General features: G+C 53.6%; 6 protein-coding genes and 2 pseudogenes across 8 annotated transcripts, besides 2 other annotated features; 6 read left to right on the forward strand and 2 right to left on the reverse strand.

The window, feature by feature from the left end:
• Positions 1 to 251: 251 nt before the first annotated feature.
• Positions 252 to 1,468, forward strand: NCS54_00594900 (Hypothetical protein; the record flags this gene model as incomplete). The annotated part of the gene is made up of 2 exons (XM_053151430.1): positions 252 to 337; positions 424 to 1,468. The coding sequence occupies 2 exons, from the start codon at positions 252 to 254 to the stop codon at positions 1,466 to 1,468; spliced, it is 1,131 nt and encodes a 376-aa protein (XP_053007405.1).
• A 2,085-nt stretch (positions 1,469 to 3,553) lies between these two features.
• NCS54_00595000 (Zn(2)-C6 fungal-type domain-containing protein) lies at positions 3,554 to 6,154 on the forward strand (the record flags this gene model as incomplete). Its single annotated transcript, XM_053151431.1, has 4 exons — positions 3,554 to 4,157; positions 4,218 to 5,269; positions 5,325 to 5,919; positions 5,997 to 6,154. 4 exons carry the CDS (start codon positions 3,554 to 3,556, stop codon positions 6,152 to 6,154), a joined length of 2,409 nt encoding a protein of 802 aa, XP_053007406.1.
• A 3,777-nt stretch (positions 6,155 to 9,931) lies between these two features.
• NCS54_00595100 (Hypothetical protein) lies at positions 9,932 to 10,501 on the forward strand (the record flags this gene model as incomplete). The annotated part of the gene is made up of 1 exon (XM_053151432.1): positions 9,932 to 10,501. The coding sequence occupies one exon, from the start codon at positions 9,932 to 9,934 to the stop codon at positions 10,499 to 10,501; it is 570 nt and encodes a 189-aa protein (XP_053007407.1).
• A 282-nt stretch (positions 10,502 to 10,783) lies between these two features.
• Positions 10,784 to 11,263, reverse strand: NCS54_00595200 (annotated as a pseudogene). The gene is made up of 3 exons: positions 11,182 to 11,263; positions 11,049 to 11,143; positions 10,784 to 10,981 (listed from the first exon to the last, which is right to left on the reverse strand).
• Positions 10,784 to 11,263: a sequence feature.
• A 210-nt stretch (positions 11,264 to 11,473) lies between these two features.
• Positions 11,474 to 15,653, forward strand: NCS54_00595300 (Urb2 domain-containing protein; the record flags this gene model as incomplete). Its single annotated transcript, XM_053151433.1, has 3 exons — positions 11,474 to 11,524; positions 11,581 to 14,860; positions 14,908 to 15,653. 3 exons carry the CDS (start codon positions 11,474 to 11,476, stop codon positions 15,651 to 15,653), a joined length of 4,077 nt encoding a protein of 1,358 aa, XP_053007408.1.
• A 118-nt stretch (positions 15,654 to 15,771) lies between these two features.
• NCS54_00595400 lies at positions 15,772 to 16,997 on the reverse strand (annotated as a pseudogene). The gene is made up of 3 exons: positions 16,836 to 16,997; positions 16,638 to 16,769; positions 15,772 to 16,572 (listed from the first exon to the last, which is right to left on the reverse strand).
• Positions 15,772 to 16,997: a sequence feature.
• A 590-nt stretch (positions 16,998 to 17,587) lies between these two features.
• Positions 17,588 to 20,970, forward strand: NCS54_00595500 (Hypothetical protein; the record flags this gene model as incomplete). Its single annotated transcript, XM_053151434.1, has 3 exons — positions 17,588 to 19,873; positions 19,931 to 20,370; positions 20,418 to 20,970. The coding sequence occupies 3 exons, from the start codon at positions 17,588 to 17,590 to the stop codon at positions 20,968 to 20,970; spliced, it is 3,279 nt and encodes a 1,092-aa protein (XP_053007409.1).
• Positions 20,971 to 21,942: 972 nt separating this feature from the next.
• On the forward strand, positions 21,943 to 24,079 carry NCS54_00595600 (Phosphoinositide phospholipase C; the record flags this gene model as incomplete). The annotated part of the gene is made up of 2 exons (XM_053151435.1): positions 21,943 to 23,512; positions 23,565 to 24,079. The coding sequence occupies 2 exons, from the start codon at positions 21,943 to 21,945 to the stop codon at positions 24,077 to 24,079; spliced, it is 2,085 nt and encodes a 694-aa protein (XP_053007410.1).
• Positions 24,080 to 24,200: the final 121 nt, after the last annotated feature.

The raw sequence follows: 24,200 nt of genomic DNA on the forward strand, positions 1-24,200 counted from the left end.
CAGGAAACCCTAGTCGCCGTGGATGCCCCAGAGATTTTGGAGCCAGCCTTTTGGAGAAAACCAAGGATCACGGCCCAAGGACCCATAGTGTGCAAGCTGTCCATCGGATTTAGTCTCTTTTTTTCTGGAACCCAAGGCCCGGACCCATTTGCTTCTTCCTCGCCTGTGGATTCTTTCTTTATCAGCCGCAAGTCTCGTCAGCAGGACTCTGTCCGGAAGTTAACACTGCCTTCATTCTGCTGCCTGCTGCCATGACCAGCCAGTTCAGTATGGCGCAACCAGAGTATGCCTACAGGTCCTCGGCCATGTCCAACAGTCCCTGGAACCCGACTCGCAGGTGAGATTGCTCTCTCCCCGTTGCCTGTCCAGCCCGTCCGTCGCGACGGGCGCCATCAGTGTGGTTGGCTAACTCTCGCCCGGTAGTTCCTTTGCCGAACCCACGGCACATGGAGGCTTCGATAATGTCTTTTACTCGACACCAAGGTATGGACATCCTCGAGCTCCCACGCCCGCAGTTTTTAGTAACAATGGCCCTCTGCAAAGTGTCAATTACTCGGCTAGCTCCTACAACCTCGCTGCCGGTGTCGGTGCCGGCGCCGCTGCCATGCCCACCGCTGCCAACGGTAACGGCGCTGCTGCCGGCCATCTGTCGCGGGCCGAGTCCGCCTACCCTCCGGGCTCGACCTACGCCGGACGTCCTCCGTCGGGCTCATTTGGCAAGCCCATCGGACATGGATCGTACAAGGGCTCCGGCTCCCAGGCCTGGGAGACCCATGACCGCTACTCACCCACCGACTCTGTCGACGACATCATCGCGTCGCCCAACCTGTCTGACTATTCCCTGGACAATGGGATGAACAGCGCCGCCCAGGCCAAGTCCAAGCCCAATGGTAAGGGCCGGTCACAGCGACGGCCGTCGAACCGAGACGAGTTTGACGGTCCCCATCAGTTCCTGCAGCGGCCACCGCCAGACGTCATCGCGATGCAGGAGCGCGAACTCCCGCATCTGCCCACGAACCTCCACGTCCAGGAGCAGGACAGCGTTCTCAGCCAGGTCAACGACCGACTCTCGCAGTGCGCATACGACTTTGTCGCCAAGTATCAGTTCCCGATCCCGTTGACTCAGGATATGAGGCCGGTTGAGCGACCGCAGGATCGAGAGTGGACCGAGTGGGTTTACCTCTTGAAGCGCCTAGCGACGAAGCGACGCATCCCCGCGCGAGTGCTGTACAACGGACAGATCAAGCAGTTTGTCACGATCCTCGAGAACTCGCTCGAGATGCGACACGCGGCAAAGCACCAGAGCCGTCCCCTCAAGGACGACCGCAACATCCTCCAGCTCATCTCGGCCGGCATTCAGGTGGCCAAGATTCTGAAGGATGCATCGGCCATGGACTACCTGGACCGATTATACGTTTCTACCGAGAAGCAGATCCAAGACCGTGCGGCTGCGCGGTACCGGTCTTGAGACACAAGCTTCATCACGAGTCCTAAGCGACTCCCACGATATACGTTTATACGCTTTCCTACAGCAGGAAAAGACGATCGATCAGCCGGCGACGACTACGGCACAGAGCAGAGCAGAAACAGGGGTGTGACCCGGGTCTCTTTGCTGAGGCTTCAAGCAACGCAACTGCAGGGTCGCATTGTGAATGATAATGTTTTTGGAATATGGATGGGCATTCTTCCACGGTTGTACAACATGAGTTGAGCACGACGCTGTCGCCGACATGTTTGCCGCGGGTAACAACCGTCTTTTCTGGTTGGGAGGCCATCGTCTAGAGCGTGTTGGGAGTTTTCATGTGGCAATGATTTCTTGTTTTTTTTTTCTTGGGCGAATCGCGGGTTTCTTCCTTTTTTGGTTTCGTTGCTGTTTTAGCATCCATGATTGTTACGCTCTCGTTTTCTTGTTGCTCCGGGTTATGGGCATCTCTCCAATAGAGGACTCAGGCACAATTCGCACTTCTTGCTGTGTGTTTCGGTCATTCCGGTAATTGGAGAAGTTGGTTCCGGGCATGGATGGCGCGCCCACTGCCGCCCCGGCCGCGGGTGGCGTTGGGTAACGACGGAGATGGTGGTGTTGGGCATCGGGGCTATGGTCAGGAAGGCTGGCAAGGGTCTGGGATATTGGGTATGGATGGTTGAAAGGGATAGGAAGCTGTGAGGATGATCAATCCCCCCAGGAGGCAGGCGGTCTCGTGCCGGAGGCGCCCTTTCGTGTTAGGCACGGGGGACACAGAGGCCCGGAGGCCACGGTCTTGCGATAGGGTGTATGAATACGGTAGCGGGACGGGACGGGACGGGACGGGACGGGATGGCAGAGCCTGGCTATGAGGCCGGCCAGTCAGTATACGAGCAACCAGCTGGAGAGTTGAGTTGACGGTTTGATTTGACAACAGTTCGCATAGAGTATCGCAAAGACGAGAATCAGAATGAGCGAGATTACGCAGCATTGCTTATGATGAGAGGTCACTGCTGGCGTGTGAGTGATTCAACTTGAGACGAGTGAGTGTGCCAACATCAACGTTAACATCAACAGATAATCAGATCGAGATTCAGCCTCAAAACAGACCGCGATTGCTCGCCGGCAGAGGCCACGGGAGTTGAATGCAAGTCATGGGGTTCTCATGTGGCGTCTGGCTGATGTGATGAACTGACATGTCCCGTCGCACCGGGGCGCGGCCGAAGCTGTCTTGAGGCCTTCCTGATTCATGTCGTGATGCACGAAATCGATTTCAAGGCCAACCGAAACAGCTCAGCTACGCGCCTCGCTCGATACCGCTGCCGCCGCTGCGGTGCAATGGCTGATGACAGCCCACAGGCAGTTCAAAGGCTCATCACTCGACATAGTACTAGGAGAGGCATAGCGTCAAAGTGTTCGAAACTGCCCTGGATGAACATGTGCATAAACGACTGGCCGACGACAAGCCTCACCCTGCGCTCCCCGAGCTGGGGTACCTGACATTCCGCGTGGTTTTGCTGGGACTCTCAGGTACCCCCGTCGTGGGGTCAACTTACGCCCAGTCGGTCGCCGTTTAGGCTTAGCGCGTCGAGTCTCGACGGCGAATGCAAGCAAACAAGGGCCCCACGACGACCCCAAGAAGGTCGACCGAGCAGAAATCCAACAAGTTAGAGAGTCTCTTTTTCTTTTCTTTATTTTCACTTCGGTCTACGATTGTAGAAAAATGCCATTGCTCTTGCCTTTTATATCTGCTGTTGCTCCCTGGACCTGTCGCTGAGTCGGTCCCCTCTCCTCCTCCACTCCCCGCTTTGCGCGCGACCAACTCTTGGTGATCTTTGGTGGATGCGATCTCGATAACGACTACAACGACAAAGTGACGACTCGATTCTTTTTGGCTGTGATTGCCTGCGACTTCTTTCTTTCGTCTCATTATCACGGGCTTCAATCTACTATATAACGCCCATTTCTTCCCATATATATCCGCTTTCTTCCCCATCCGTAACCTGGCCTCTCAATACACCACGCCATAGTATTGACTCTCATCAACGAACTCGGATCTTAACCCCTTGAAACCTCTCTAAGCCTCTCACAATGGCGTCTGTATCTTCCCGGCCGTCGCCAAACTCTTCATCCCCCTACGACTTCGAATCCGCCCCCGAGACCGACGAGACATGGCAGTACATCGACTACACGGCCTCGAGCTCTGGCCCATCCTCCATCGGATTTCTGTCTGACCCTGCCAGTGGAAGCTTGGGTAGCTTTGCCATGATTGGAAACGTTCATGGAAACTCGCCCTCTCCTTACATCTCTGGGAACACTCCATCTTCCTACGTTGCTGGCAGCACACCCTCTCCCTACATGGCCGGCAACACACCATCACCGTATGTGTCAGGGAACACATCCTCACCCTTTGTACCAGTCAACACTCCCTCACCATACGTCTCTGGGAACGACCCCTCCCCTTCAGCAGCCTCTCCCCTCCTCCTCGGGGAGATGGACCAGACCGCCTTCTTCTCTAGTAACCCATCGTTCCCCTCGCAGTCCGAGAATGGCAACTCGGACATGTTTGCGACAGCAACCACAACAGCAGATGGAGGCTTCGGCCCGGCGCAGGGCTTCATGACCCCCCAGCAGTACCTCTTCCCGCAGCAGCAGCAACAGGATGCGAGCCAGTTCTCGCCCCAGGGTTTGAAAGGTATGCTGGTGGCGCAGAGGACGGGCCCCAGTTCACGGCAGGGTGCTGATGAGACTGCAGACATGACCCTCATCAACAACTTTGGCGCCAACATGTTCTCGACCGGCTCGGGTGAGCAGGTTCAGGTACCCCAAGTCGACCTCAACATGCCACAGCCGCTGCAGTCGGATCCAAACGTCCCGCCGTGGAACCCTACCAACACGAGGGGCAGCGAAGGCATCTTCATCATGGATGACTTTAGCAGCTCGCCTTCCCCCAAGAGCATTCACTCACAGAGCTCTTTCTCTAGTAACAAGGCCAGCTACGGCAGCAGCAGCGGTAAATCATCAACTCAGATCCGCAAGGTCAAGACAGGCAAGGTCGAGAAGAAGAAGACTGAGCAGTCGGGCAAGTTTGTCATTGTGACCCCCAACTCCATCTCGGCTCACGCCGGCCGCCCGAACCCCTTTGAATGCTTCGAGGCCATGGCTCGCACCAGTCAGCGAGGCCGAAAGGGCCCCCTGGCGAATGCCACCAAAGAGAACGCCCTGCAGGTTCGGAGGGTGGGAGCTTGCTTCTGCTGTCACAGCCGCAAGGTCAAGTGTGACAAGGAGAGGCCCTGCAAGAGCTGCAAGAAGCTCATGATCCAGGTCCCTCAGGTAGTCTGCTGGCAGTTCCAGGACTTTGTGCCCATCCTGTTCCCAGACTTTATCCGTGGTCATCTGCGTAAGGAGGTCATGACCAAGTTTACTGCTGAGAGCATTGTCAGCTTCCAGGTCAATGGAGTCGAGCAGGGCTGTTCTGTCGAGCTCTTCTCTGGAGGCAGGTTCCAAGCGGTCCTCGCCATCGAGGCCAAGTTCTTCACCCCCAAGACCCCTGACATCATCCAGCACTGGCACATGGTCAATGTAGGGCCGGACCGTGTTGAGCTGCAGTCCAACGGAGCCGCAGCCATTGCCGTCGAGCTCGAGAAGACGGCCGAGAGGGACAGCCTCAAGAAGAGGACAAAGAAGTACATCCAGGAGCTCATCACCGAGCCTGGCTTTGTAGACCAGGTGACGGAATCCTTCCGCTCCACTCAACTTCCGAGAAAGCTTCTTGGAATCATCAAGCAATACGCCGATGAGACCGAGGTGAGTAAGCCCGAGTGAAATTGTATCAGTAGCCGAGCTGACGACGCATCTCCAGTCCCTCATGGTCAAGCGCGCCCTGTCCATCTACTGTATGCACTACATCATGACCCGACAGCTCTGCCTCACCCGGCACACGGTTGACTCGCTGCGGTCTACTGGCATGATCGCCCAGAACGACGGCTTCGTGACGCCCCGCATGCTCGCACGGCAGATCAAGTCAGTCGTAGACGAGCTCATGTTGCGCGAGATGCAGCAGCTGTTTGAGCTCTTCTCCAAGTCGCTCAAGCCCAAGATCCGGCGCGAGTGGGCTCCCTGTACCGCCGCCTTCCTGGTGCTCTGCCTCTTCATGGAGGCGGTCGAAACGGCGGCCGACACCTTTGTCGTGGCGGGCAACGAGATCAGCATGAGGAACAGCGCGCGACCCGAGTACGACCGCAGCGTGGCCCTCAACACATGCAAGGAGGTCGAGAACATGCCCTTCAAGCAGTTCGCCTACCAGTTCCACCAGGTTTACCAGACTCATACCAAGGAGGCCAATGCAAAGAGCTTCAACCCGCTGTTTGACAGTAGCTTTGCCGAGCAGGGCGAGCTGGACGGGCCCGCCGTGACGTTTGCGGCTCAGCTAAGGGAGCTCTTCTTTGGCGAGGACTGTAAGTGCAACCATTGACGAGAGTAAAGCCCTTCTAGAAGGTACCCGAAAATGCTGACGTGTGTCTCACTTTTTCAGGGTTAGAGTTGCAGTTCCTGGCGGCCAACGATATCCTCCCCAACAGCGGCAGTCACCCGTTCCCTATGAGCCCGGAGACCTTGTACACGGGTCGACTCGTGGCCAAGTTTCTCATGTCCTTCACCGATGACAAGGCCATCTTTGGAGACTCTGTTTGAGAAATATTTGCCCGAGACATGTGGGCTGACGAAGGGTGTGAACCTTTGATTGTATACCTAGGGCAAGGCGAGGCAACGGTTTTGTGATGGATGACATGGCGTACATATGCAAGGCTTTTTTGGTTCAACGACAACAGGATAGGTAGGATACCCTTGTACAGACAGGTTTAGGAGGTTTTGAACGACTCTCGGTGGCACGATGTATACAGGATAGGACAAAGGCGACGTTTCGAGTTCAGTTTAGGGATTGCGGGATCTTTCTTTCGTCATAACGTGTATAAGTTGATAGTACAAAGCAGAGACAAGATTATTAAAAGAGTCACTTCATTCACTATGGTATGTATGCCCGATTTTAGTCCTGGAACCACACATTTTCAGTGGCAGCAGGGTGGAGCGGACTGGTTGTCTAGACCGTTGGATCATTCTCCCACGCGAACGATTAAATAAAAGTTGACACACATGCGCATCAAAAGCGCGAGGTGTAGGCAATTTGTGGGTGCCGTTGAAAACGGACTTTTTTGACAAGGGGGTAGAAAGCTGCTGTGACAGGGCAAGGGTGAGTTGAACATGAAAAAAGCATAGCAATGAAGCCGAGACAAGCGTATCACAAAGACGCCGCATTTCAGACTGTCAAAAAAGACGCGCAAGACCCTCACACTCTCGAGGGACCTTGCAAATGTCTCGCATGCTCATAGCGTTGACAGGCCTAGCCAAGGGTCTTCGGAAGACCGGACTGAAAGCGGTCGCCAGCAGGAGCCAGACGTTACGTCGGACGACACCGTCTGATGGGCCAAAAGCCGAGGGAGATGATCATCTCGGCTTAGGGTAAAGTTGCCCGTCAAAGAAGAGGCTGAGGTAGTCGCGTGTGAAAAAGATGTTGAGAGAAGAATGAAGAGAGAAAAGAAACTGGAAAAAAAAGTTGAGCTTGTTTGAAGAAGTTGGTGACAGGGATACACAGACCCACTCGCACGTGACACCAACCACCGTTAACCGCCAGCTTCGAGTTGCTGCTTTTTTCACTCTTTTCTTCTTCCTTCTTTACACTTTTTTACGCACGTAAAAATCAACCGGCTTCGATTCTCTTACTCCCTGTCGGTCATATTCAGTGCTAGAGTGACGTAGATTTTGTTTTGCTGTATTTTGTGCGTGTCGAGATGGTTCTGATTGTCTCAACGTGTCCAGCAAAAGTTCTCACATGCATTTTCGTCTTAGAAACACCACACTATGAAATATGTCTACCATGTGCACAAGATCCAGCCCCCTGGCCCGTACGCCGGCACTAGTTGTAGACTTTAGCTGAGGCTCGTAATAGCCGGCCTCTTCCCTGTGTAGCTTGCATCCCTCGTCGGGTGGGAACGGGGTTGCCCGTCTTCCTGTTTTGGGCAACTCCATGGGTCGTGACGGGTAGCGTCAGCGACACAGCATCTCGGGGGACCCTGCCGAGTGGCCGCTTCACAGAACAGTGACGGCAGACGGCCCATGTTGGGAAATGCGAGGTTCCGAGAAAGTAATGGGCTCAAGCTCGTTGCCGTCCCCTTCCCCCCTCAGCGGCCCGGCTGCCTGGGACCAACCAGCAGAATGAGCATGCCATGGGCTGGTTTAAGCCTTTCTGCGTGACACTAGGTAAATGTCTGTATTTGTTCAGCACTTGAAAAACTCGGTAGCTGAGGACCCGATCTTTGTCCTTTGCTCTGAGCCTCGTTGGTGAACCCATTCGACTCGGCCATGTCTACAAGAATGGCAATGCCTCGGTTGCCTCTTCTGCTGACGTTGGAGTTGAACCCGTTGACGTCTCGCCCGAGGATAATATTGGATTCACTGTGCCACGCTTGCCACAGGGCCAAGAGATACACAAAGAAAAGGAGGCCCTTGCTGATTGATGCCCTTTCGCATACAACTGCACGGTCTGACGGGTTCCATCCGCAATGGGCTCAGGGCCACCTCGTTCAGGATACGAGCATGTCTCTGGACGCCTGTTTTTGGAAACCTGTGCTGCGGCAAGATGCATCTGATGATGGAGTTCGTAGCTCGATAGGCTTATGACGACGAGGTACTCGAGTTGGAGGAACCACGTTGAGCAACAATGAATCGATACTCACTTCCGGTACTCTGCACCGTCTGTGACGCCATGCGGCTCACCAGAGGGATTTGCTTAGGAGTAGCTATCATTGTAACCGGAGTTCATGCTGGTGGTCTTCTGAGGCCTCTCTGAGTAGCAGTTTGGAGATAAAAAGGAGGTCATCCCCTTCAACTTGATCTACTCCTCAAGCACCTCTCAAGCTCTTTATAACCACAATAGCTCTGCCCAAGGTTGGATTTCTACTCTTCTATTGTTGAAGCATCAATTGAAGCTTACGACCTTCTAACGCGCTCAAATCTTTGTCTCGTTCTCACCAGACTCCAACAATGCCTACCTCAACCTCCGGCTCTGACCCAGGAAACAACGGGCCAAAGGGTCCCGACCACCCCATAGACCCCAGTAAGTATTATCCCTTCTCTCACTTCCTCAAGCACGAAATCTCCAATCTTCCGATCCGCGGGACTGCGTCCTCGTCGCACTGTTGGACTTGCACAGCGGTGTTATGTTTTCTCCGCAGTGACAACGTCTCGCTGCAGAATCGGTGCTCCTCCAATTGGGCATTATCTGATACGGATCAACAGCCTACGGAAAATAAACTCCCATTGTCGGACCAAGTGCCGGACATGCTGTGGGGGTTAGGGTGTGAGGAGAATGGGCGGCATTCTGAAGACTAGCTCTAGACAAGATTGTTAGAGGAGGATGGTTTGCACTCTCGGTGGGTGGCCTAGGCTCGGGAAATGTAATGGTGATGACTTGAGTGCTTTGGAAAATGGTTTGAATCTTCTCTTGATTAGAAAATAAACGCTACTGGTGCGCTCACAATGTTTCCCCTTGTCCCTTGTGCAAGCCTCCATCGTCTGATAGCCCAACGCCGTGTGCCCTGCGAGGTTTACACAAAGTAAAGATTATCGTCTGGTGTATCCCAAAGAGCGTAATGTTGGGGGTCGCGTCAACAGAGAAAATACCAACGTGTCCCTCGAGGCGCGAATAAAGGGGGGGAGAGATGGGATGCGGTGAGTGGGAGACTGAGTTTGAGGAAGCATCATACGAGTGACGTGACACTGGTGTAAAGGTGGGAGAAATGAGTCAAGGGGAAACATACCATCTCGGGGAAAAAATCTCGCCATCCGGGCTGTGTGTTTCTCAAGACACGTTGAGACGGTAGAGTCTGGAGTTGTGGGAGACTTAAGCACCCTTGCGGGAGTCTTGCCTGACGGTTTGGTCACTGGATTTAAATGCTTTGATAAAAGGTTTATTTATCCTCAGCAGAATAGTGATGGAAAGTCACGCTATGTTGTGCCGTCTCTGTACGCATTCAATTGTGACTTCCAGTTCACCGGAGTCCTTGATACCTGCCACTTCTTCTGCAGGGAGGCTAGGTAGTAACTATCGCCAACCCTCAAACTGCAAAGAGGCAAACCTAGAACATATCCTCCCCTAAACATGTCTTTTTCTTGCCAATTTTGGGTTCTCTTGACAGACTGACTCCCGCGATTACTTTGTTTTCTATCCTCCATGCAGAGACACGTTCTGTATCACTTGGAAACGCGAACAACCTCAACCTTAAATCTCTCTCGAACCAAACTCCTATCGATTATCAATACGATTCAATACGGCTTCGGCAAGCCTCCAGGGCTAAAGCAAAGGCATAGCCAGAACGATCTCCGAACGGCGTTATTCCATCGAGCCAAAACAGCATGTCCGACGCTTCTCGATACCCCGAATCGGGCCAGATAGAGATATTCTTGATAGCAGTGGGAGTCCTGGTGCTAGTTTTGGCGTTCGGCATCTTGGTTCTTGTATGTGCTGGTCTTGGATCCTCTAGCCGGGGATGTGAGCCCGAGAACGGACGGCGTTTAGTGGCTTCAAGAGCCCATCGTCAAGGACAGGATATTGCACCGAACAGGTCATACCGCGACCACGGCAACTCCATCATCAACAGTATCCGCAGACAAAGCCAGCCCCTGGCTGAAGAATTCAAGCTCGAGATGCACAACCTGAGACAGAGCATTGCTATGCTCATGTCACCCTCGGCCAGCCAAGATGGCAACCCTAGCGTTGTCGACAGAATGCGGCGGTTAAGCCTTGACAATCTTCTCACCTTCTCGACGAATAGTTCGGACTTGATAACCGACTGCGAAAGTTGTTGCGAGCTCTTGGATTCACCTCTGGCCGCAACAGGGAGGGAAGATGCAGCCGGAGCAAGGAGGAGGTCGAGCAGACTTGCTGGAAACACGGTGACTCCCGATTTGGAAGCGCAGCAGTAGGATAGCCCCTTGCAGTAGTTTGTTGATCATGGCCAAGATCGCTGGGATTGGTCATGGTGGTTATCGCTTAGGAATAGACGGCAGATTGTTGTACATGACCTCTATTGAACTGAATCTGAGAAACGTCCTACTCTGACATTGGCTCCTCCGGAAGCCCGCGGAAACCCGCTTCGTTTCATCCTCTAACACGCCGCAAAGTCCGTATGCGCTGTTCCTTGTACAAAATGTCGATTTCGTCCCCCGGCCAATCGGCACCTTTACTCGCCATCATCCATCATCCGCTTATGCCGACTGCTTCTTCAGATCCCGCGCAGCCTGCTTGAGGCTGAAGTTGCACTCCTCATAGGCCCGGCCGGCACCGAAGCCGACGCCGACAAACGCGGGCCATGCTCTTCGCTTGAACAGGAGGACGGAGAAGACGACGCCGAAACCGAGGCCGAGGGTCGACTTGACGAGGAGGTTGGAAAGGCAGCGGTCCCACTGGCCATCAATTAGCATCATCCTACCATGTACAAAATGTCCCAGTCCTCCGTGAAGATGCAATTACCTTCTCGTTGAGGAGCGACTCGCTGAGGGGCCGGGAGGAAATGGCGCTCGGGGAAGGGCGAGGAGGGACAGCGGTTTCGGCCATGATGGGCAGTCCTGGACAGGTGGCGCGTTAGCTCCAATCGGACAAATACGAGGCTGCGGAAGGGAATTGGCGCACTTGAGGGCTTGCAATCCGGTCGTTGCGGGCGAAATCTGGAGCTGGAAGCTTTGATTCTCTGGGCGTCATGTCAAGCTTCACGAGTATTTCTCGGTTACTGCGTGGCCGAAAGGCGGTGAGGATCGGTGGACCGGGGATGGCTTAGCGCGACGGCAGAATTCTGGAAATTTTGGGTGGATTTTGGAGGCGCATTCAAAGATTCGAGTTCAAGATATCTTCTTGTCAAGCAATTTTTCTAGTCGTTCGCTTGTAAGTCTTTGGTCGCTATGGAAGTGACCATGACGGATAGTCCTTCTCAAGAAGGCACTCAAAACCTTGTGAGTTTCCCTTCAATTGCGCCTTCTAGGCATGACAAGGCTTACACGTGCCTCAGGACAAGACGGATCTCATCAAGACCGTGAGAGGTCTCGACCAAAGTGGCCCAGGAGAGGATGGAAAAAATCTCGAAAAACTATGGAAGCATCTGACTGCATCGGCGGACAGCCAGTTTCATGCCGCGGAGCAGAGCAGCTTGCGATGGCTTCTGAAATCGATGAACGGCTCATCCAGCGACGCCGAGACTATGCGACGATGGCCCTTGACCTGGACGATCCTTGAATGCGTCTTTCAGCGCATTCCGCTGTTTTCGCTCGCCAAGTCGCTTGCTGATCGACGATTCATTGCTGTTTTGCAGCAGACCCTGAAGGACATTTCCAGACCAGCCACGGATTCATCAGCTACTCCATCCAAGAGAAAGAGATCGACAACAAAGGCCTTTTCTCTTGAGGACTTGAAGGACAGTCAAGGATGTTTGATGGCTGGTGAAGCCGTTTTAAGTTCTCTAAAGACTCTGCTGGGCCGACTCGACTCTTCTGCCACGCAATCATCACACGACAAGATTGGTGCTGAGCATATTCGATCTCTTTTCTGTACCTCAGCCGCCGAGGCTGCGACACTCGCATCACTATCATTGAAGCTCTGCGATTCTGCTCTGTCTAGCAGCGATGATCAAACCGAGGGTTGGGAGTCTTGGGTTGAGACAACGGCGTCCATCTGGGATCTTCATCTACAGGGGAGTGATGATGCTCTGGAGGTGGCTACGCATCTCTTTGCGCCATCAGCAGCTATTCTCAGCAAACTAGAGAAGGTTTCCAAAACCCAGAAAGCCGCCGTGCGCGAATCATTACGGACAAAGTGGTCGATCGATCTTCAGAAGCTCATGCATCGCAACCTGATACTCCCCGCTCGAGCGGCGTTTATCACAAAGCATGACATGGAGCCCATCTCAAGAGCCCTTCAAGCTGCCGAGAAGAATCTTGAAGTGGCAGCCCCTGCGCTATACTTCCTGGCATCAGGCGTGACGGATGCTTTAGGTGAGGGGAGACTACGGAAGGGCAACTCGGATTGGATGAAACAGGTTTTCAAGGCTGTCGAAAATATTTTGCGTCCAAGAGCCGACCGGGATGAGCTCGTACAAATCATTCTTGAACGAGCCGCCGAGAAATCAGCGTCTATCGACACGGACGACCTGCGCTCCGTCTGCCGCGAGTATGCTCTCCAAGAAGAAAGTACCAACTGGAGACTAGTATCAGATATCGCCAGTTGTGATCCTGATGTGTTCCAGCTCTCCGAAGAAGGTGCACGCCTCCTGGATACTGTCTGCGAACGGAGCATCGCGTCAAGCCTTGACGAGGCCGAGACTGAAGCTGTCACAAAGATTATTCAAGCCATTGTGCAAGGATTCCGCACCGGGCGAGACTTGTCCAGCTTCTTGAAGCTATGGTTCCAACAGCTCTGCAAGATCGAGAAGCAAAAGAACAAGGACAGCTTGCCTTGGATCAGAGTCGCCGAGAATGAATACGGTAGTGATTCTTTCAAGGCTTTGATCGAAAAGGAGCTGTCTCCACAGCAGCTTCTCGAGGTCCTGGAATGGGTTGAGAGCGAGAAGTCCCATTCAAAGGCACTCTGCCTCTTCCTGGACTCTATTGCGCAAGGAATCCAGAGCGAATCTTACGCGGATGCTGTGGGGAGCAAACTCTTCGACCTTGTGAGCAAGGTGAAGAAGACGTCTTCGACTTTGACCGCGTTGAAATGGGGAGTTGTTTCCAAGACACTATCGTGGGTTGCTGCCGAATCAAGAACTGAGATTTGGGATGCCGTGCAAGGACATCTGAGCAAGATCTTGTCCGAAGCACCCATAGAGTCCAGGGAGACCTACGAAGCTTTCAAGTGCTGTTGTCAGGCTTGGATCTCGATGAGTCCAGATGACAAGCAACTTGACGAACCCGCAAAACTGGTGGGATTCTTTACAACTCGCCTGTCCGCGGACCTGCTCTCGTCGAGCGCCTTGAAAGGAAAGGACTTTTCTTTGTACCTGCAACTCGATGCTGTACCGGGCTATCTCGAAGAGGCAGCACCTCAGCACTATCTGGCTTGGTTTCTACGAGGCTCTAGCCGTCTCAGTCGATTTGTCTACGGAACAAAGGCGGCTCTCCCAGAGGCGCTGCAAAATGCGCTGTCGCTCCCTAGCAGCGAGATTGACCAGCTCCGAGAGATCTGGACCTGCTTGCTCGAGAATGAGAATAACGTGAACGATGTTAAGGTTGCTGGCGACCTTGTCGACCGTCTGATTAAGGCTCTGGAAGAGGACGGCAAAGAGAAGCGTTGGCCTGCTGAGGCAAGCCAAACTTGGATCCGAAGCTTGACCAATGTTCACACAGATGCCTTTACTCGAGTCCAACGAGAGCGAATCATGGTTCTTCTCAACACCCACAGAGCCAAGGCCACCAAGCGAGTATCGCTAGATGGCTGGAGATATATCCTTGCGCTGTCGACGAAGCTCATGAGCCGACCGACATTCTACGAGGGAATGCAGTTTTCTGACCTTGTCGACGTCGCGGATGCCATGTCGGACCTTTCTTCTTCGACACCGACTCAAGATGGTACTTTGACAAATCTTATTAATGCGTACTTTGAGATGGCCTCAGTTACTATCCAGCAGATGGTGGAACACATCGACGACCGAAGCATTAAGTACTTTGAGGAAAGCCGCAGTTTCATCTCAGACTGCGACGACGCTGGAGACCTGTCACCCTTCCGTCTTACTCTGTTGAAAGCGTTGATCACTGAAGTTTCTCAATCGCCAAACTGCACTGCCCATGCTGAGCTGAGATCATTGCCAGACAGCGCAAAGAACGTGCTAGGAAACTGTGTCATGGCTGCAACTGGATATTTCTTGACCGAGAAGAAGGCCTTTGAGGGACACAATGTTATTGCCGATCTCCGACTCTTCGCTGCTGTCGATGCTGCCGAAGCATTGGAGAGTCTCTCTGCGGTTTCCAAGTTGAAACAGTCTGACATTCGAAAAGCCGAGAAGCGAAGCCACGCTGCCATGGCCTCAGGGGATCTTCGAGGGTGGAAGATGCAGACATTCCTGAGGACATACTTTTCATCGCTCATGGAGGAGTCTCGGCCAACGACGTTTTATAGCATCAACGACGTGCCGCCGAAGCTCCAGGAGCCCTTCTTCCAGAGCAATGTTGCCTCTGTTACGAAGGAGATGGACACACCCGCCAAGATTGAGTACCTCAGGGATCTCATCCAGGTGTTTGTGCAGGGTTCCAACACAGATGGACAGGCATCAGCCATCCAGACGGTTGTGCACCAACTTCTAGGTAAGATGATCAATTTTAACAATATGACTGCTGGCTAACGGTATTAGTGTGCCCTGACCTTCAGAGCAAGGGAGCGGGCTTCGATTTGGCTACTGCTCACAGCGAGTTGACTTCGACACTCCTGACTCTGGAGAGCCAATCTGTGTGCGTCCGGGTCTGTCGCGTCCTTCAAACACTCCTGGAGAAGAAGCCACAGTCCATGACTCAATGGAACGTTGAGCTTGTCCTCAACACTGTCTGCGAGCTTAGCTCGCCTGAGCATGCAGGTGACGAGCGAGTGCCCTTCGGATGGCTATGCAAGCTGGTCGAGGTGATCATTAAGAAGCACCGACTTCGACTTGAAGGCCATCACCATATCCTCCTGTCCGTGATGCAGGCCCTCATCCGCAACCTCATCATCAGCCAGGGCGCCACAGACCCCCTGGGCCAGGCCATGCATGAGACGAAAGCCCATCTCTACGCTCGCCTTGTCACGCTCATCTGTGAGCCTACAGCTGGCGCCGTCTCTCGCTCGCAGCATCAGAATGCGCTCGACTCGGCGACTGACGCGGCGAAGCGTTCAGCTGGACGGCACATGTATCTGGTGCTGATGCAGTATGTCAAGTTGCAGCTGGAGGCTGACGTGCCGCGATCGGTGAGGGAGGCTTTGGAACCGGCCATGAACTCGATTTTCGACATTACACCCCCCGAAGTGAGGAAGATTCTCAACGATGCCATGGATGGCAGTGGACGTGCGATTCTGAGAGAGATGTTTAAGAGATATACCAAGTTTGGCAAGTGGAGCGGCGTGTAAGCGGTTTAGAGATGTTGATAGATACCATCGCACGAATAGACATTGGGCAAGGTCAATGGAGTTATTAAATATTATGGGTATCTCTGAATCCTATTTCATTGACAGACACCAGATGTTCTCACAAATCTTGGGGCCTCTTCCTCTTGTACGTGCTAGGATGACCATGAACCTTGCCGTACTTTCGAATCTTGCTATCAATGTCAATCCGGGCAAATATCCAGACAAACAGTGCCAGCAGAGAGCCAAAGAAGTCAACGATGGCGTTGTTCTTGGATGCGCCACCAAAAGCACCCCATTTCATGAGGGTGCCCAGGAAAGCCACAGTGATAAAGTATTCTCCGTTCTCGAGTCCTTGGATAGCCTTCTCGGCAACCTCGTCTGGTGTCTGTTGGGGGTCGTCCTTCTCAATGATCTTTGTAATCTCGGGCTTGACCTCATTCTCGCGCTTGTTGGCCTCGGTGAGGATTGTGCCAGGGTAAACGACGTGGACCTCGACGTTCTGGGGGTACATCTTGACCTCCTGGGAGATGGTCTCGGCTAGACCTCGCAGAGCATACTTGGCGGGTGTGTACGGGCCGTATCCGGGGGGCGAGTAGAAGGCGACGACGCTCGAGGTCATGATGAGGTGCTTGGGCTCCTTCTCGACGGGGGCGTTAGGGGCGAGCCACTCGCGGAGGATGGCGTGGGACATTTCGGCGGTGCCGTAGAAGTTGACGTCCATGTGCCGTCGCAGCGACTCCATCTCCATGTCGATGTACAGCTCGGGGTAGGCCATGCCGGCAAGGGTCCAGACGATGTCAGGGCTCTTGCCATTGTTCCAGCTGATGGCTTCGGCGAGGAGAGGGCCGGCGTAGGAAGGGACGGAGACGTCAGCCGAGATGTAATGGAAGCGCTGGGTTTCGGGGCTCTTTGCCGCGGCCTGCAAGGGAAGTCGAGTTAGCCGTGTTGGAGGGACAGCAGACGAGCTCTGTGTGGGGGATTGACCTTGACGATTGCGAGAGCAGCTTCGAGCTTGCCGACGCTTCGGGCGACAAGGATGATGTTTGCGCCCTTGGCAGACAGTTTCTCGGCCACGCTGAGACCCATTCCCTCGGATGCGCCGGTGAGGAGGACCGTCTAGACGAGGAATTGTCAGTTGAGGGGACCATGAGAGGCTCCCATGAGGAGCCGTAGGACACATACCTTGCCCTCAACGGGCATCTTGTTTCCGCCAAAAAGACCCATGATGAAGGTACCAAAGAGGATAGTCGCGACAGAAGCACCAAGGACGGAGAGGATTGTCGTCGAGGAAAAGTCCATGGCGGGAGAGCTCGAAGCAAAGGTGAGTGGATGAGGGGCACGAGTAGCTATAATTGATTCCAAAGTCCGTAGGATTCTCACCGACCTCCACCGGAAGAAACGGCAACTAGGGACCGCACGATAATCTTAAATCAGCTACGGATAGTCCGCCCAGACGTGTAGAGCTGACGGCAGCAGGTGAAATTAGATGTAGCGGGATGGTGCGCTGGTTGGTGTGCGATGCAAGGGTTCTTCAATGTAGGTATGAGCTGGCTTTTCTGCTGCTCTCCCGCGGACGCCGTCTCCAATTGAACTTAATTACACAAGGTGACACAATTCAGGTACCGGCTGGGCACACGACCAAGCTTCTGACACTGTCTTTAGGCGAGCTGAAGCCGGTTCAGGGATGCTTTCCAGGGGATCCAAGTGGCACCTCGGTCCCTAGGACAGTGTATATCTATCCGCACTGTATATACGCACTGGCCAAGCTCCAAGCTGCAGCCCCTTGTGGCTGACGTTTTGATGAGGCTCATCGCGATACAACCACCAGCTTACACGACGCTTTCGCCGCAGTCACATCTTTTGCAATGCCACACCCCTGAATATTATCTGATACAAGGCATGAGCTGCTGAGGCAGTCTCTCCAGCTTAGCAACATGTCCGACGAGGATGAATCCCCCAAGCCTACGGTCCCAAAGTTCGCATCTTTCAAGCCAAAAACAGAGACCTCGGAGCTGAAAGTACCCAAATTTTCGTCTTTCAAGTCCAAGGAGAAGGAATCGAGTGCAAGCGCAGGTTCGAGATCGCGAGAAAGGGAGCGTGATCGAGACTCGAGAAGGAAAAGACACCATCGCTCTGACAATCATCACGATCATCACCACTCAAAAAGGCACCGCTCAGAGCACAGAGAAAGGGAGAAATCTCGACGCTCCAGCCGTTCGGGGACTCCAGAGCATCAACGGCGCGTCGATCCTCCTCGAGATAACAAGGAGGCTTCACGATTGTATGTTATCGACACAAAGGGCGATCCCTTGATTATTCGTTATGGCCATCTTGATCGAGCTCAGGTTCCTGCCTACTACCGTGACGGATATGGCAAGGTTCTTGGTACCACTGGTCGACTTGTGATACACCGCGATGGACCCAGGGATCAGTTCAGTCTCCGCATGCCGGGTGAAGGCTCCTATGCTTTTAAGGATAAGGATGGGCTTCGCTCAAAGGCATGGCGAGTGAGAACAAAACCACTTCGAATCCGAAAGCAAGAGAATGATTCTCTGGAAGATGCTGACGACGACTTTTTGCCATTGAGCACATCCAAGAAGCGGAAGCGTGGCAAGCAGGACACGGAATCGTCCGATGAGGAGGAAAAGCCATCATACCGCTCGATTGAGGGTAAAGCAAAGCCTCGCCAATTTGTCGACAGCGATCTGGAGACTGACTCGGACTCGGATGCCGAGCAGGTCGACTTGGACCAAAACAACCCCCTGAAATGGAAGTCCATACAACTTTCCAGACGCGTCAAGGATCAGCCAGATGATATCGATGCCTGGCTCGAGCTGGCGAATCATCAGGATGCCCTTCTAAGAGCCGGCGAGGACATTGACCACAGAGCACTTGAAGCTGAGGTGCACTCTTTTGCTGAGATCAAACTACACATGCTTGAGTCGGCTTTGGCAAACGTTTCAACTCCTCAAGATCGAACTCGGGTGCTGGTTCCTTTGATGCGCGAGGGAGTCAAGGTGTGGAATAGCAAGACAGCCGCCAAGAAGTGGACGGACATGGAAAAGGACGAGGAAAGTAGTTTTACGCTGTGGAAAGCACACCTCGACTTTGCCCTGTCCAACATTTCTACCTTTCACTATGACTCGATCAAGCAGATGTATCTTAGTCGACTTGGTCAGATCCTTGCAAGATCTGGATCCGATCTCGGGATGGAAGACTTTAGCGAGGCCATCTACGTCTTTCTAAGGCTTACAAGATTCATTCACGACTCTGGATACAAGGAACTTGCTGTTGCAGCTTGGCAGGCTTTCCTTGAACTCAACTTTTTCCGACCTCCACATTTGAATGACCAGACTGCAGCATTCGAATCACTTCGGGATTTCTGGGAGAGCGAAGTTCCCCGAATAGGAGAAGCAGATGCCCAAGGCTGGGCAAAGTTTGTCGAGGATGGTGGTATAGGAGATGCCCCTGAGCCACTCGGGGACAACAAGGATATTGTGAGCCAATCTCGAGATGACTACAGGCGCTGGGCGATCATTGAGCACTCTCAGGCAGAGAAGGCTCGAATGCCGGCGAGAACCATGGACGAGGGGACAGAAGATGACCCGTTTCGAGTCGTCATGTTCTCTGATATTGAGCCATTGCTCTTTATTGTGCCGAGAACTATCATGCAAGCTGTGCAGGAGCAACTTGTGGATGCTTTTCTCATCTTTTCTGGATTCCCACCTACCTTTCGATCTAATACCTGGACGGAAGAGGCATTCCATGACCAGTTCCTGGTTTGCTCGAATACAACTGAAGAATCACGGACTCTGGATGCTCCATCTAGTGATGAAGATTCTATTGAGATACAACGAAAGCCGCCAGCCTTTACGCATCAGCCTCTTTGCGTCTCTCAATCCCCCGACGTATTGTTTTCGGGCGGGGAGTGGTTCTCTTATCTCCCAGAGAGGAACGGGAGTAACGAGGTTGAGCTGAGCCTCGTGGTTAATGCCACCAAACAGTTGGTCCATACTGCCAACTTCGAGGCACTCGCGGGATTTCACCTGGCGTTGTGTGCGGCATGGGATGGAACTGGTGTTAAGAAGCCTGCCAAGGCTCTACTCAAACGATACCCTACCAACCTCGACTTGTACGGCGCATATGCGCTGGCCGAGTCTGCCAGTGGAAGTCATGATGTTGCTGTCAAAGTCTTTTCATCGGCAACAGCGCTTGCATCTGTAAGCACTCTATAACTACATGTTTTGGGACATCCGGTGACTAACACGTGGTGCTAGAAGGCATCGACACCAAGCACCTTTGGGCTTTGGAGGAGATGGTCCTGGATGGAACTGGAGCTTGGGAACAAGAAAGCGGCAACTCAAAGGCTATGCGCTTCCGTGGATGACACCTTGCGTTCTTTGGATCAAGCTCCCGACGTATCCTCGACGCACATCCTCAAAGCTCACCAAGCCTTTTCTTCTAGGATGAACGACTTTTTCTCTGCTGGCGAACTGGATCACGCAGAAACTCTGACCGAGTGTCTGGTTTTGCTGTCTTATTTGGCCGCCGAAGGCTGTTCTGAACCAACGTCAGACTCTCAAGGAAACATATCAGCCGCGATTGAAGTTATTCACAAACAATCTGTTGAATTCAAGAGGCGACATCAAGCATCACCCGCTCACGAGCGGGCCCTACAATTTACGGCGAGATTATTATACTTGCACGCAACACGAGGGTAAGCTTTCTTGCAAAACCTGATAGGGAGTTGCTAACAGGATCAAGGCCCTTCCGACGCGCATACCTACTTGATCAGCTGAAGCAATTCCTTAGCTACTTTCCCCGAAACAGCATCTTCTTGACTTTATTCGAATGGGCTGACTCTAGCCTTCGCGTAATCGACGAGACGAGAACACTCCTGTATGAGACAGTCCTCACCCCAGCTCAGGACTGTCTGAGCAGCCGACTATTCGCCATCCATCACGAGATGGAACGTGGTAACGTCAACACAACAAAGGCAGCATTCGAGCACGCCGTGTCGAGCGACATGTGCAAGTCTAACACTGGCCTGTGGATCAAGTTTATCCAGTTCTGCAGCTTGCAGAGGGAGCTACGGGTCAAGGCTAAGGATGTATTATTCCGGGCACTGAGGCAATGCCCATGGTCAAAGGATGTCATGATGGAGGCGTTCCTGACACTGAACCGGGACATGGAGTCCTCGGAGCTCAAGGGGGTGTTTGAGACGATGGCGTCCAAGGGGTTGAGGGTTCATGTTGACTTAGATGAGTTTCTCGAGAAAAGGAGGAATGAGAGGCGAGCCCAGAAGGGTCGAGGATGAGATATGCTGTGGTAATGATGGGCTGGAATGGTGGCACGGCCAGTGAGAAGTCATGATGGAGAATTGTAATCTCAAATCAAAACATAATAACAGCGCCTTCATATCACCATTTGTCAGGGAGTCATGATCTATTGTGTGGCTCAAACGCCTTTCGCCGAGAAAAGGGGAAGATGGCTTGTATCAAGGGCTCGGACCATGAAGGTTGCCAAGTGAGTTCGGCTTGTGGTTGCCGTGCAAATGGAACGATACGCCTATGACAGTGGTAAAGGTCATCTTGGCAATTATGAAGAGAATTGCCAAGCCCCCCTTTTATGTTTTACAGAGACTGCTTCCTATCCGTTGCCTACGTATCATCATGTGGCTTAGGGGTTCAGCTGGCGTCAAGACGGCAAGACGGCAAGACGGCACTGCTCTCAGCCTTGGGTTTGTTTTATGTTGGAGGGTTACAGGCTTCATTTATGGTTCTGACAGTACCTGGCCTAAGAGTTAGCCACAACATCATACCTGGTTTAGAGCGTTTCACATTGGTCAGTTCGTAAAAGAAACACATGCCACGTGACGATCCTACAGGAGAACGATATTCAAACCGAAGGCCTTGAATTTTCGTTTACCGGGTCAACCACTATAAATAGTGACCCGCGGGTAACGTGGTTGATGTTGTTCAGCTGGTTCAGAAGGGGTCCTATAGGGGTCCCCGTTGTGGGGCGCGTGTTGCAAGCTATCCTGAGCTACCCTTGAACATGAGACCACGTCAGATGAGATGAGATGTCAGATTAAGGAAGCCCTTGTGGTTTTTACTGTGGCTTGCTCTTGCCTTGCCGAGCACAGAAGGAAAAAAAAGATAGTAGGGAAGGAGAGGCCGCCAGTTTGCAAAAAAAAGAGATCTCCCAAGATGGATCCGTCTCTTGAGCCTGCACCGTCATCCTTTCCCCAGTTTGGGCTGACTTGACTTGATCCTCTATGGTCTAGAATATGCAGGGGCAGCAGCAGCAGCAGCAGGAAGAGAAGCAGCAGCATGTGGTGGACGCCCGCCAGCCAAGGCCTGTTCGACGACAGCGAATAACTTCACGTCTGCAACACCACTTCATCGCCCTCTCATTTTTACGCTCGCTGCTCGATCTCACGTCATCAAAGAAGGAACGGAAACGCAAGAGACTCTCTCGTCACCTCAAGATGCCTCTTCCCCTACAGGCTGGCGGCGGTGCCAGCGAGACGTCCCGCTCTCTTTCAAGCGTCGACCCCGTCGTGCGTGCGCACCTGGTCAAGGTCTTTGAGTCTCTGGTCGACCGTGAGGATGGCACCTGGAGCCAGGAGACGATCTACTCGTTCGTACAGAAGACGCAGCAGCTCGACCCTTCGACCGCCGTCGACGAACTGCTCGCCCGCGAGTCGCTTGACGTCGACGGCTTCATCGCCTTCATGACGTCGTCGCTCGCAGCGGCCACGACCCCGCCCAAACCTCAGGACCTCTCGTACCCGCTCGCTGCGTACTTTATCAGCTCCAGCCACAACACCTACCTCACGGGCAACCAGCTTTCCAGCGATAGTTCTACCAGGCCCTACACTGAGACCCTGCTGCGCGGTGGTCGGTGCATCGAGATCGATGTGTGGGACGGTGATGAGTCGGACGCAGAGGGCACAAGCAGCCCCAGCAGCAGCGACGAGGAGGCGGGCAAGCCCATCAGGAGGGTCAAGAAGAAGAAGAGCACCTTTAGCAAGCTCAAGGCCAAGCTCGGAAAGACGACCATCGACGATGGTGCAGAGGCCGATCCCGCCTCCGCTTCCGGCGCCGGCGCCGAATCTACGGAGCCCGAAGTCGCCGTCGTTGAGCCCCGGGTCCTCCACGGATACACCCTGACCAAGGAGGTCTCGTTCCGCGCCGTTTGTGAGGCCATCCGCGAGAGCGCCTTTATCGTCAGTGACCTCCCTGTCATTGTCTCCCTCGAGGTTCACTGCACCCCGGCTCAGCAGATGTGCATGGTGCGCATCATGAAGGAGGCCTGGGAGGGTCTCCTCGTCCCTGAACCCGAGGGTGACCCAGATGCGCTACCCAGCCCAGATTCGCTCCGCCGCAAGCTCATCGTCAAGGTCAAGTACGCGCCACCCGGCACCGAGGCTCCGTTGGAGGACAGTGAGGATGACGACCGGCCTGCTCCCCCAGGGGCAGCGGCGGCAGCAGCAAAGAAGGTATCCAAGGTGATCCAGGAGCTGAGTCGCATGGGTTTCTACTCTCGAGGCGTGTCTTTTAAGAGCCTGTCGCAGCCCGAGGCCGGAATGCCTACGCATATCTTCTCGCTGTCCGAGAAGAAGGTGATTGATGTGCACGAGAAGCAGGCGTCAGATCTGTTCAACCACAACCGCCACTTCCTCATGAGGACGTATCCTTGGGGTCTGCGGATAGGATCGTCCAATCTGGACCCTGCCATCTTTTGGCGCAAGGGTATTCAGATTGTTGCCCTGAACTGGCAGAGGTGGGATGAGGGCATGATGCTCAACGAGGGCATGTTTGCTGGCACAGGAGGTTACGTCTTGAAGCCTCCAGGTACGAACACCATCATGTGATATCACAATCTCACATAACTAATCATCAATAGGATATCGACCAAACCGAAGCAAGGGCGACGACGATGAGGATGACGCCTCTTTCAACACCATCACCCGCAAGACTCTTCACCTCACCATCACCGTCCTCGCCGCCCAAAACATCCCCCTTCCTCCCGGTGACACATCCGCCCGTGGCTTCGAGCCTTACGTCAAGGTCGAGCTGCACGTCGAGGGTCCCGACGAGTTCCACGGCGGACCCATCCCCAACGACGGCCACGAGCGTGAGGGCGAGTACAAGGCCCGTACCCGGACTCACCGCGGCCAGGCCGCCAACTTTGGCGGCGAGCGTCTCGAATTCCCCCCCGTCCCCCACGTCGTGGATGAGCTCTCGTGGGTGCGCTTCACCATCCGGGATGATGAGATCGGAAAGGACGATCTGGCTGCTTGGGCTTGCGTGAGGCTTGATCGGCTGGGTCAGGGATATCGCTTTGTTCATCTCATGGACTGCGAGGGACGTGTCACTGAAGGAGTCGTTCTTGTCAAGATTGACAAGAAGCTGGTTTAGTTAATTCATCTCTACCCATTACCACCTGAATTGAATAATGATGACATGATATCCATACTACTTCCTTTCTTATATGAGTTGTGTTTCAGTGGCTATTAGTTTAGGACCTTTCATCGCGACA

The sequence above is a fragment of the Fusarium falciforme genome, chromosome 4, assembly GCF_026873545.1.
Source record: "Fusarium falciforme chromosome 4, complete sequence".
In the NCBI taxonomy this organism is placed as follows: Eukaryota; Fungi; Ascomycota; class Sordariomycetes; order Hypocreales; family Nectriaceae; genus Fusarium; species Fusarium falciforme.